Consider the following 13,682-nt stretch of genomic DNA (forward strand, 5'->3'; position numbering starts at 1 on the left):
AGGTGCCCCTTAATGGAGCTCATTTTTAATTTTTGGCTGTAATCAAGGGAAATGGGAATGATTTTAGATGTTAGGGAACATCTACTTAGAGGGGCTTTTTGTTGGTTTTGGGGGGGTTAGAATCATTAAGAGTAACCTCAAACCTGGAATAAGATAATGGAAAGATAGATAGATAGATGATAGATAGATCCTATATCTATCTATATATATATAGAGAGAAAGATATCACAAAGGGTAAAAATTACTTTAATCAATATTACATTCCATTGTTCAACCACAGTTTCAAGGGCTGATGTGGAATGCTGACATATTCTTGACAATTCTTATATTGGATTCCTTGTGCTCTGTGTTATAGGCTCTTCCACTTGAACTAAGGCAAAAAAAAAAAAAGGTGACATAAAATTATTTATTCTTTGACATATTTGCTGACTACTACTTCCTGAAAATCATTGAGCTACTACCTTGGTAAAACACTTAATAGGGGTAGCTTCTTCAAAGTCAGCTCTGCTTGGGCTTCAGATCAATGTTGTGCTTCCTGGCAGTAAGGATAAAAAGGAAATCAGGGTAAATTACACTGTTCTCGTATTATACAAAAGAAGGCCACAAATTAGCTCTTCCAGAGAGACAAAAATCTTTCCTAGTAATAAATCCTAAAAAATGTCTACTTAGTGAAAAAATGTATTTTCTTACTGTAAATTTAAAGGATTATATAAACAGTTCAACTCTTCTTAAGTTGTGATCCCCAAGAAAAGAAATTACCTTAATGACTCTTCATTTGTCACCTCCAGAAACAAGCAATTTGAGTATTTCTTTTATTATGATGTATTAGAACTTCATTAATAAGGAACCCTTACAAGTAGGCTATCATTTTTTGAGAAAGATCACACTGTGCTAAATAATGAGATATGGGAATACATTGAACAGCTTGACTTCTGCTGACTTTTACTTAAGAGTGTGAAGTGTTTTAAATTAGACTATGTTAGTATTGATGAAACGTGCACAAGGGGGGAAAATAATTTAAAGGCTTTGTTCCATCTTGAGATCTAGATAAATTGTATAATTTAAAAATAAATCACTGTGACCTGACGGCAAGGAAAAACAACTCTCGTGTGCTGTCGGAGGGAGTGGAAATTGGGGCAACCTTTTTGGAAGCCAATTCAGTAATACCTATCATTTTTACATTGCATTTATTCATTGATCTGGTAATTACACATACAGACTAGACTTTGACCCTAGATAAACTTGTAAAAGTACACCAAAATAGATTTAGAAGGGCATTCATTGTGCAGTGTTTTTGAAATAACAAAAGGAAAAATTACAAATATAATCTGCATACACAACAATAAGAGAATGATTAAATCAAAGGTATATCCATTTAACAGCACACCCTAAGCCATTAAGAAGTATAATGTAATTCTTTTTTTCAAAGATTTTTTATTTATTTGACAGAGGGATAGCGAGAGAGGGAACACAAGCAGGGGGAGTGGCAGAGGGAGAAGCAGGCTCCCTGCTGAGCAAGGAGCCGGATGCCCTCTTGATCCCAGGACCCTGGGATCATGACCTGAGCCAAAGGCAGACGCTTAATGACTGAGCCACCCAGGCGTTCCAAGAAGTATAATGTAATTCTATGTATGCTCAAAGGGAAAGGATTCCAGGATGGATTGGTAGGTAAACATGCCAGCCATAGACCATTATACAGCAATCCCCCCTTATCTGCAGGGGATGCATTCCAGGACCCCCAGTGGATGCCTGAAACCACAGATAGTACCGAACCCAAATGTACTGTTTTTTCTTATACATGCACACCTAAGATAAAGTTTATTTTATAAATTAGGCACAGTAACAGATTAACAACAATAACTAATAATAAAATAGAGCAATTATAACTGGACTGTAATAAGGGTTATGTGAATGTGGTCTCGCTCTCTGGAAATATGTTAGTGTGCTGCACTCATCCTTCTTGTGATGACTGAGATGATAACATGCCTAGATGATGAGAGGAAGATGAAGGACACAGGCACTGTGATGTAGCATTAGGCTGCTGCTGACCTTCTGATGGTACGTCAGGAGGATCATTTGCTTCTTGACTGGGGGTTGACCACAGGTAACTGAAATTGAGAAAAGCAACACTGTAGATAAAGGGGACTATTGTAATGTCTCTTTTGGATAATTTAAAAAGCAGAAGTGTCTGCATATATAAGTTATATGGATATATTGATATTTATATCAATTTACATATTGAAGAACCATATGCATCTTACCCATTGTGCACTGATTTAGACTTCAAAAGTGAATATGTAGGCATTGGCTTTGGCAGAGAGAGGTCCCAGATAGGGGTGGATTGCTAGATGCTTCTTTTTTTTTTTTTTTCCAATTGGATAACGTTCCATACAATTTGAATTTTTTTAACCATGTACCTTCAATGCATTTATTTTTTTAAAAAAATATCAGTGAGCATTCTGAGTAAATCATTACTGTTGGTCTTCACTTTTATATACTTTAGAAAACTATTAAATACTATTTTACAAAATAATAAAGCACTGTGGTCGAGTTTACCAAGATCATGAAGCATGAAAGACGCTCTAGCACATGAAGGACTGTGCTATTGTCAGGAAATCAATTCAAGTCGTCCATGTAATATTCTCATCACAAGCAAAAGTCAGCTCCTGCAGCCATCTTCCCCATATTAGGAGTGCATCTCTTATGTGTGTGGAGGGTAGATCTGCCTGGTGCAGGATAGTTGGAGACATTAATTTCCATCTCTCTGAGCAAGAAGAGTTGAAATCAGTTACTGTAATTGTTTTCCTAGTCTATTGGGAGAGAATAAACTGCAAAACGAAGGCCTCTCTAAACATGTATTATTGAATGGATCTAACTTTGATTCAGAATGGAGAAAAAATGGATTGCCTATTTCCCATACACCATGTAGTTGAACACAGCAAACACTACTTTGGAGCAATTTCAAAAAGAAACAATAGAATGACTAGTTTTGGTCTTCTGAATTTTTTCAGAATTGCGACTTCTGGTGAGCCCCTCTGTGTGTCTGGATCAGAGCACACAGTTAAAGCTGAGCACTTCGAGTCATCTTTTAAAAACAGTGAAGCCATATATGTGGAAACCATGGGACTGGCGACGCGAACAGCTGTAAGCTAATCATTTTGAATTGTTATATCCATCATGCATTCTTGGAAACAGCTAACAAGAGAAAACCCCTGAAGATATCCAGGGAGTATTACATGTTTGAATTATTAGGTTCTGTTACATAAAATTTCAGTTATCTCTTCTTAATAAAGAATGCCATCATTGATTTTTTTCTAGACTAATTCAAACCTCTCTTGCCAGAGAATAAACATTTGGGTAAATAGGACTCTTATCTAGGAAGTTACATTAATGGAAATAGAATTTGAAACCTTGACAGTGTGAAACTATAAAATTTTAACTTCCATTTTATACTCAAATGACATTGCCCTAGTCTATGAGTATGGCTGAATAAATTTTTTTTCTAGTTAATATTTTTTTTTATGGCTCTTAGGATCTCAGAAAGCAACTGTAGGGTACCAAATTATTTAAGTTACTTCCAGGGAAATGATTTTGTAATGTAGATAAATTATAGTGAAAAATTAAAAGATTTTCATTATTTTATCCAAGAGACAAAATAGTTTAACTTTATAATTATTCGGTAGATTTCTACAGTTAATAGTATTTATTGAAGAATCATATGCATCTCCTGCTTACCTAGACTTCAAAAGTTGAAATAGCACAATCTTTTCATTGATCAAACTTAGATATTTGAAACAGAAATGTGCAGAAAGCAAATAATTAAACATTTTGGGATCTTTTATGATTAAAGTATACTTGTTTCATCACAAAATATTAATGTTAATTTTCATTTGTAAACTGAAGTGTTATCTTCATACTTTAGCCCTTAAATTAACCCATAATTATCTGTGATGACAGTTATTGGGTAGAATCGGACTAGTAAGGAACGTATTTTGGCATATTTTTGGTGACCTGTCCACTATTGAAAAGTATAATATCTTTTCTTGTCAAGAAGATACAGCAAAGGCAGGCCAGAGCAGGATGGAGAAAATGTCTTCACTATTCCCTAAACTGTAATTTGAATCACTTTTGTTGTAATGATCCATACATGACCAATTTACATTTTTTAAACCTTTAAACCTTATTTTAGGCACTATTTCCCTATCTTTCTTTCTCTTAAAAATGTTTTAATTAAATCTACCAGAGTGGAGAACTCTTATCAATTTGATCCCCTCTCTCTGTACCTGTATATCCCTTGGCAGCGACTCTAATAAGCAGTGAAATTGTTTAAGGAAACCCACACATTGAAAGCTGGGGTCCAACAAAGGATGAATGAGTGCACAAAGCTTCGAGGTAATGTACAAATGATGTACCCTAGGTTATGGAGCATTAACTATGCTGGCTTATTTTTTTAGGAATCAAACAACAGTCCTTGCTCGACAAACAATCTTCAGAGCTGAAGAACTATCTGTGATTCTTAAAGCATATGTGTTGGTGACATCCTTAACACCTTTGCGTGCATTCATTCATTCAACTGGCACAGTTTGGAATCCACCAAAGAAAAAACGCTTCACTGTCAAGGTAAAATTTCCACTGAAGCTGTTGTTTCCCTCAGAGTATGTTAAAGTAGGTAAAGTGAGTTGAGCTGCCTTTCTCTGACCTTTATGATTATCAAATCCCATTGAACAAAGATTGCCTCATTTTATTGCTGCAAGTAGAGATTTTCATTTAATAGGTGCAGGTTCAAAAAGGAACTGGAAACAGCTTAATTCACTAGGGATCACAAAAGCTGCATCTTGTTTTCTCAATTCATCATTTTAGTTCAATTCTTTGACCCATTATAAAGCTAATCCTCAGATGTGTTCTGTTTTCTTGACTTTCCACTTATTCAAGAAAAATATAGTCATTGCGACAAATGAAAGTAAAATTTTTCCCTTATGTTTTTTCTTCATTCTTAGGAAGCAAAATGACTATTTTATTACAATAATCAATATGGAATATTTGCTGAGTGAAAAACAAAGCTCTCAAGTGTGCCTAAGCTAGAAAGCCCTGACATAAAGCATGATGAGAAAGTTTTCTGGAAAAACTTAGTAAAAAGCACAAAAAATTTAGTTATAAAAGGTAATTCAGGTTACCTCAGTTGAAAATAAGGTCTAGTAACAACACAATGGGTAAATTTTAAGAAGTTTCCAATTCTATTTTATTTTTTTAAAAGATTTTATTTATTTATTTGAGAGAGAGAGAGAGAGCACAGTGGAGAAGAGGGAGAGGGAGAACAGGGAGCCTGACATGGGGCTCGATCCCAGGACCCTGAGATCATGACCTGAGCTGAAGACAGATGCTTAAATGACTGAGCCACCCAGGCGCCCCAAGAAGTTTCCAATTTTAGAGAAATAATTGTTCAGAGGACAGGTAGGAGGAAAGAGGAAGAAACTAAAAGAACACACAACAAGTATCTTAGCCTGTATGTTCTTTCAGTTTCTTCCCATTTTCTCATATCTGTCCTCTGAACAATTATTTCTCTAAAATCAAAAATCTCTTCAAAGAACAAATACTACATGATCCCACTTATATGAGAATCTAAAAGTGTCAAACTCACAGAAGCAGAGGATAGAATGGTAGTTACCAGGGGCCGGGGGAAAGGGGAAATGAGAACAGATTGGTCAACTGGTACAAAGTTTCATCTATGCAAGATAAGTATGTCCTAGAGTTTTATGGACAGCATAGTGCCTACAGTTAATGATACTAAGATTTTCTAAGAGAATAGAACTTACGTTAAGTGTCCGTATCACTAAATAATACATACATACATACATACATACATCCATACATACATACATACATATATACATGGAGGGTAAAATTTAGAAGGAATAGATGCGATTATGGCTTGATTGTGGCAATGGTTTCATAGGTGTATTTATCTCCAAATTCATCAAATTGTATGTGGTAAATATGTACAACTTTTTGTATTTCCATCATAATAAAGTGGTTTAAAAAAAAAGAATGTACAAGTGCCTTTCATAATTTCAAGAGATTCAGAAGTGACTGAACCTGATGTTTTTCAGAATTTATCTTGTATAAACTACCTTGTAAATTCTGGAAAATCTTCCAGTGGTGAAAAATCTTTAAATGGCCCATTAAATATTATCAATTAAAAAAAAGATCAGAGTGATAAAAGATACAGGTGTTATATTCCTTAATATAATATATGGCTGACATTTTAAGGAAATACTATTGATGACTTAAGTCTTAAGCGCACTTTATTTTAAGGACAATCATCTTAACTATATCAATGTAGGTGGTTTTTAGTTAATTATGAAAAAGTAGAATCAAATTTGGTTTGTCTTTCATGTTATCTCCCACTAGTCTTTAAGTGGTTGTTTATATTTCCCTAAGTACCTTTCATCATTTTCAGATTTCCCTTTCTATTAGGTTGAATTATATGAAACCGCTGATATTTGGCCATTTTTGACCTACAAAAATATTGCAATTTCATATGATGCAACCTAATATTTGGAACTCAGGTACAGAGAGAGAAAATGAATCATATTCCTCAATTCGTGTCACATTCAGGCACTCAACAAATGTTTACTCAACACAGTCCAAAATCCCCATTCTTGTAGAATTGCAATAGCAGTCTGTGCAGGACTCCCACATCTATTTATGCAATCCATTTTATCCCCATACCCCATTCAATTCCCTTGCTCCTCAGAAGACCATCAGTATAATGATTTGATGCATATCTTTTCATTTAGATGATGGTAAAATATGCAGTTTTGTTTTGTCTACATGTGCTTTTAATTTATGTAAATTGTATTGTAGTAGAGATGTTTTTCTTTTACTGTTTTTATGTGAAGCACTAAGTATCTTCAAGAAGGAAACGTTCACGTTGTTCCGTGTACACCTTCTGTGTTACTTTTCACAGATGTCCAGTATTCCATGTGTATATTCCATTACAGTTTACCTCCCCACTCCTCCAGTGATAGCTTGATTGTTCCAACTCTTGGCTAAACCAAATAGTGCTTCAAATGTACAAATTCTTATATATGACCCTTTATGAACCTGCATATGATTTTTCTGGAGAATATATACTTGTCATGGGACTTGCAAGATCATAGGATATGGGTTCATTTGATAGAATTAAATAATGCCAGCTTACCCTCCAGAAGGCCTGTATCAGTTTCTATGCTATGATCCGTCTCTTCATGTCCCCACAACCTGCCCAACACTTGACCTTTCCAGCTTGCAACAGGTGACAAGTGACATTTTACTCTTGCAGATTTGTCATCTCTCTGTTAACTTTATCCATAGTGTCTTTGTTGGTCAGGAATCTTCAATTGATTATTCAAATTAATATTTCCTTATAATTCCTGCTTTGGAGATTTGGTTCCAGAAATCATTTCTTATCTCTAAGTCATAGGGGTGGGCTTCTCCATTTTCTTCTACTACCTTTATAATTTTTTTCTGGACATATAAACATCTTATTCAACTAGAGTTCACTTTTGATCCAGAATTTTTTTCTATATAATCAATTCTCACGGGCTAAAAACTCATCATTTCCCATGAATCTAATATCGCCTTTATTGTATAAATTCCCATTAGTATATGAGGCTGCTTCTGAGCTCTCCGTTCTGTTTCAATTGGCCCACTTGTTTTTATTATTCTAGCAGTATATGTATATCTTGATACCTGGCAGGGAGGTTCTTCCTTTCTACTTTTTCTTTTCAAAATTAAATTAGCTATTTTGGAGACATTTATTTCCTCATAAATATTTTAGAATATCAAGTATTTTTTTAAAATCCTACAGGAATTTCGATATATAATTACACTGGAATTTATAGTTTAATTTTTGAAGAATTGAATGTTCATAATATTAAGTCTTTCTATTTATTCAGATCATTTTTTTCCTTTGTAGAGTTTAAATTTTTTTCTCCAAGAAGTCTTGTATGTTCTCACTTATGTTTATTTCTAGAGTTCTTAGAATATTTGTTGATATTCTTTTTGAAATTATATTGTTTAGTCAGTTATTACTAGAATAGAGAAATACTATTTTTGAAGTTGAACTTGTATTTGGTACACTTGTTCCAATAATTTTACCATTAATAATACCATTGGGTTTGGGTTTTCAAGGCAGATGATTATTTTATCTTCAGATAAGGTCATGTTAATCTCCTTCTTCTTAATTCTTATATATCTTCTTCCTCCCTCCCTCCCTCCCTACCTCTCTCTCTCTCTCTCTCTCTCTTTCTTTCTTTCTTTCACTAATATTGGTCAGAACCTCCAGTACTATCTTTAAAGGTAGAAATGAAAGTTAAATATTCTCAAATTGTTCTTCATCTTAAAAGGAATGCAACTCAAATTTCTCTATTAAGTAAAATGCTTGCTGTGGGTTTTTGGTTTATAATCTTTACAATTCCTGCCAAAATAGTGAGACTAATGACTAGCCACACTGTATCCATCATTGTTTTACAACTATTGCAATATATGGTAATTTTGTTTCCTCTGCACCCTCTCCACTCCCCTTCCCAGACAATAGTTTATTTTGAAACAAATCGCAGACATCATATGATTTCATTTGTAAACCTTTTAGAGTGTAACTCTGAGAGAGATGGATTTATAAACTTTACTAAGTTAAATAAGTTCCCTTTTATTTTTAGTTAGCTAGAAGTCTTTACCGTAAAAAGATTTTGAACTTTACAAATGCTTTTTTTTTGCATTAATAAAATTATGTGATTTTTTTTCCTCAAGTTTATTTTTGTGGTATATGACATTGCTAGATTTTCTTTTCATAGAACTTCCTTGCATCGCTGAGATAAAAACTATGTGATTATTTGGGGATATTTTTCAATACTCTGTTGGATTTGTTTAGTTATGATTTTTAGGTCTATGTTCATAAAGGATATGGACCTATAATTGTATTTTCTTATGCTTCTCTTATCTGGTTTTTAGAGTTGAGATTACTGGATAAAATAGAACTGGATAACTTTCACTTGTTTGCGTAAGCTAGGAATTACTTCTCCTACTGTTTATAACATTCTCCTGGACTTGTTTCTCTTCTTATTGACTATTTCCAATTTGGGCCTGAAGTCTTTTACCTTTTAATTCTGGGACATCTGTTTTCATTACTTTTGAGACATTTTTGCTAACTGTTTTTCCTTTCTTTCTTCTGTTGTCCAGATTTTGACCCCTTCGTTTCATGTGCTGATACCCCTTAAGAAGTATGCACATTTTTACTTACATTTATTAAATTCTTATTTTGTTTCCTCTTGGTTCTTTTTAATGATTTCTCTTTTCACAGTTCATTTTGCTACTGTCTTCCATTATTTCCTTGAGTATATATTTTTTAAATATTTTATTTATTTATTTGAGAGAGAGAGAGAGAGAAAGAGAGAGCATGGGGTGCAGAGGGAGAGGGAGAAGCAGGGAGCCTGATGTGGGGCTCAATCCCAGGACCTTGGGATTGTGACCTGAGTTGAAGACAGATGCTTAACTGACTGAGCCACCCAGGTGCCCCTTCCTTGAGTATATTCATCATGCTTTTTAAAAATTCCTAGTGCAGGAGCGCCTGGGTGGCTCAGTCGGTTAAGTGTCTGCCTTCAGCTCAGGTCATGATCCTAGGGTCCTGGGATCGAGTCCCGCATCAGAGCCTGCTTCTCCCTCTGCTTGTGCTTTCTCTCTCTCTCTCTCTAATAAATAAATAAATAAATAATCTTTAAAAAAATTCCTAGTGCATTAGTTTTAGAGGTCAGTGTGCTATCCTTTGTACCATGGTCCATTAGTTTAAGTAGCATCATATAAGTCTTTTACTTTGTTGCCTTACTTTTACTTGGTTTGCCTCCTACTGGAGGTAGCTGTACTTTTCATGTGTCCCCCGTTTTGTTCTTTGAGCTTAAGTTCTCCTGCCCATAATATTTATTCCAGCTGGTATGCTATTTGCGGAAGGCCAGTCCTGCAGGTGTATCCAAGGAGGTGGTAGAGAATGAGTTCCGGGCATCAGAAAACCATTTTCAATCATTTCCCTCTGCTGCCCCTCTAGCAGGTGGTTTCTCTGGTCAGAATTTCACTCCCTAAACTCTTAGAAGTAAAGCCTTGGGAGGAGGCACTTCTCTCCATTATAATCCATCAAACTTGAAGTTTGAGAGGGAATAGGGGGAAGGAGTGAATGTCAGATGTGATATAATCTCACACCTCTCCTCATCAAGTCTTCATCTGAGCAGGACATTATTCCTCCCCACCCCAGATTAGGCAAGCTGATTCCTGGGGTGGACTTTATTACATCCTGAACAGGAATGGAGGAAGCAGTGATTGTCCTAGGGGTCACAGGGAAGAGGCAGGAGAAAAACAAGAACACTTTCCTCCATTTTGTCCTCTCAGAGAAGCCTCTGGACCCACCCTCCCCACACTCCAGGGGTCCTGTCCCTTGCCACCACTGGCCAGACCAGTTCAAAACAGCTTTCACAATCCCCTTCACACCAGTTTTTATTATCTGTTCTTTTGAAGCTTTATCCCCCCCCTTTTTGTTTTGTTTTGTTTTGTTTTTAAGCATCACTTCCCCTAAGCCCAGTAGAAATGACCGGTAAAAATGATACACTTTTTTGTGATAGTTTTTATCCGCACATTCGCTTTCTGCAGTTTGAGTCCATCCCACCCCCCGTCCCGCCCCCAAAGACTTCCGGAAGCAGATGATCCTCCTTCTGATGAATCGGCAGAAGGTCAATAGTAACCTAATGCTACATCACAGTGCCTATGTCATTCGCTTCACTTCCTCCCTCACATAAGTATTTTATCTCACATCATCACAAGAAGAAGGGTGAGTACAGCACAATAAGATATTTTGAGAGGGACAGAGACCACATTCACATAACTTTTATTATAACCCACTGTTACAATTGTTCTGTTTTATTGTTACTGTTGTTCATCTCTTACTGTGTCTAATTTATAAAATAAACTTTATCTTAGGTGCATATGTATAAGAAAAAACATAGTACGTCTAAGGTCGGGTACTCTCTGTGGTTTCAGGTGTCCCCTGGTGGTCTTGGTCATATCTCCCCCGTGGATAATAGGAGACTACTGTATTTCCTGAAAATCAAGCATGAGACAAGAAGGCTCTTTGTGATTTGGTTTTCTTTAGGTTTTCATGCTTTATTCACTATTTTGTTTCTTATTCATATCCTTGTCGCGTCTGCAGGACAGGGGCAAACTGTAGGTGTAACACAGGAAAGTATGCAGTTCTTTTCATTTTTATCCTCTCCTTGGGATTTGTCTTTTCAAGATCTTGCCTGATTATTCTGGACAATACCGTTATCTGCTCTCAAAGGGAGGTAGTGCAACTTCCTGGGTTAATGTGCCAGAGAGCGATTATTTCTTACGAGGTCAAAGTTATATTTGATGCTACAGAGAGATTTCTGAAAACAAGGGAGTATCTATTTACCCTTCAAGTGAAGTACTGATTGCTTCAGCTAAAACAAATGGATTATACTTATCTGTTAAATCACTTGACCATCTTCCAAAATACTGCTTCCTTCTGATATTTTTAGATGTGAAAAATACATGGAAATTGTTCTCAGTGCTAATGTGGAGGACAGGACCAAGATCCACTTTAAAGATTAACAATGTGACATCAAAGTTTTATTAAACACTTTTTAAATTCCACAAAACGTGTGTGTGTGTGTGTGTAAGGAGTTCTCAATTCAAAGGCTGAATGACTTAGTTAAATCAGTAGTGATTTATGCACTGTGCAGTGAGGCAAATTCACTAAACTGGTTACAGTGGCCATTTATAGAATATTCTGGCAGCTAAAGGAGGTATGAAAGTAATAACAAATATAACTATGAGCTCATTTATTTACAATTAGGTTTGCTGCTGAGATACTTTCTTTACTAAAGCTTTGGAGAGAGTTGAAAAATATCAAGAAATGCAAATTTGAGAAATAATGGCAAGTAGATGCTTTGTAAACTAAATTTTTCTAAACCCTCCTTCTATACAATAAAAATAATTTCGAATTTAGGTGTTAGGTGTTTCCAAAGGATGTTCAAATTTAAAAGTGGGGGGAAGATGGAAGAAGGGAAAGAAAATTAATAGCACATGTAACACATGCTTACTATATCCTTTGATTCAATTTTAAACAACCATTTTTGCAGCTAAGGCAATGTCATTTTCTTGGTGAGTATAATAAATCCAATTTTAAGTGGTATTTTATTCAAAAACTTCTTCCCTTAGAAAGCTTTCAATTCAATTATAAAACACTCCAGTTTTATCTATGAATTCAAGAGTGGAACTCTTGTACAACCACCATAACTATAACTTTCGGTCAAATGCGTCCATGGCTGTCTTTATACATAGGTCATATAGATTAACTGCAATAGATGTCATAAATTTAAATTTGGCTCTTACAGTAAAAAGTCACAATTTATCCCTTCATCCATTCTAGTTATCCAGCAGAGAGGAAACTCTCGTATCTGTAACTTCTTTATGACATCTGGAGATTCTTTATACCTGTGATCATAGCAGACTGCTTTGATGAAAATTTATTGCTAGAGTGATTTGTGACTTCCAGCAGGAAGACCTGTCAAAAGTCTTATTTTGTCTAGTTGAGACATAACTTAAATGAATTCATTGTTTGACCGGCCACCATCCCACATTTAAAGACGTTCATTTGTTGATATTTGGTATTCAAAAGTTATACGAAGATGATTCCTCGAATGTAATCAGTTCATGATAAATGTGTCTTGGATTGAATTCCATCAAGGATCATTTAGGACATTTTTTTGAAGAAGTAAAACTGTCTTTATTTGGAGATGACATGCTCTTTTTAACTGAAGTATAATTGGCATACAGTATCTTGTTAGTTTCAGGCATATAGCCTAGTGATTTGAGACTTTAATACCTTATGAAATGACCCCCGTGCTAAGTCTAGTTACTAGCATCATTTAAAAATGTTTAACTGTGTGAAGAAATGGCCCAAATCTATGTAATCCCTAACCATTCTAACTTAGCTCATATATTTAGTAATGGTCCTCCAGTGGCCTTCTGGCAAATGCAGTAGACAGATGTCATCGTTTGAATCTCTGGACAGCCGCTCTGATAGAAAAGGGAAAAACATGGGGCACTGAAGCTTTTTCTTAAGTCAGTATCTGTAAGAATCATCTCTCATGGAAACCCAAGTTAAAGCAAGCTCCTGCCCAGGCTGAGGCTCTAAATCACCAGCTCTCTACCACCACGGCAGTGGCCTTCTGGGGGTCATCCTTCCATCTCCAGTGCCTGCGGTTCCCTCTCACTCACGGGAGATCAGCAGATGTTCATGGAGGAGAGCATGAACATTGGCAAAGCAAGGGATGTTGTGATTTACAAAGACCCTTTTTAAAGAATGCATATATCTCTTACTCGGATTTGGAGACATACCACAGTTGCAGGGATGAAGTTAGCCTCATTTGTCATCTGTATTTATGCAGGGTCTTTCATAATGTTGGGTGAGATTGCTCATATATTCCCAGGGTAAAAATGAATAATGCTTCTGGATGCAGGTTAAAGTCACAGTATGGTTTGTCAACCTTAGGAAGTGCTCTTCTTCTGATCTCCATTTTACATCTAAAACTGCAGGCTATGGACCTGACCTTGTAAAAGACTTTTTCACTGAGCAT

At 35.7% G+C, this 13,682-nt stretch overlaps 1 protein-coding gene across 5 annotated transcripts in view; it reads left to right on the plus strand.

The window, feature by feature from the left end:
• The window catches only part of CPED1 (cadherin like and PC-esterase domain containing 1), a 269,698-nt gene that overhangs the window by 96,299 nt on the left and 159,717 nt on the right, over positions 1 to 13,682 (plus strand). For all 5 annotated transcript variants that reach the window (XR_003516534.2, XR_003516535.2, XM_027574292.2 and 2 more), the window contains 2 exons: positions 3,012 to 3,144; positions 4,455 to 4,620. Coding sequence is in view for 3 of the 5 variants with exons in the window: in XM_027574292.2 (XP_027430093.2) it covers positions 3,012 to 3,144; positions 4,455 to 4,620 (299 nt within the window). In the remaining 2 variants the exon portion in view is untranslated. The remainder of the gene's footprint in view (positions 1 to 3,011; positions 3,145 to 4,454; positions 4,621 to 13,682) is intronic.

The sequence above is a fragment of the Zalophus californianus genome, chromosome 12, assembly GCF_009762305.2.
Source record: "Zalophus californianus isolate mZalCal1 chromosome 12, mZalCal1.pri.v2, whole genome shotgun sequence".
Classification (NCBI taxonomy): Eukaryota; Metazoa; Chordata; class Mammalia; order Carnivora; family Otariidae; genus Zalophus; species Zalophus californianus.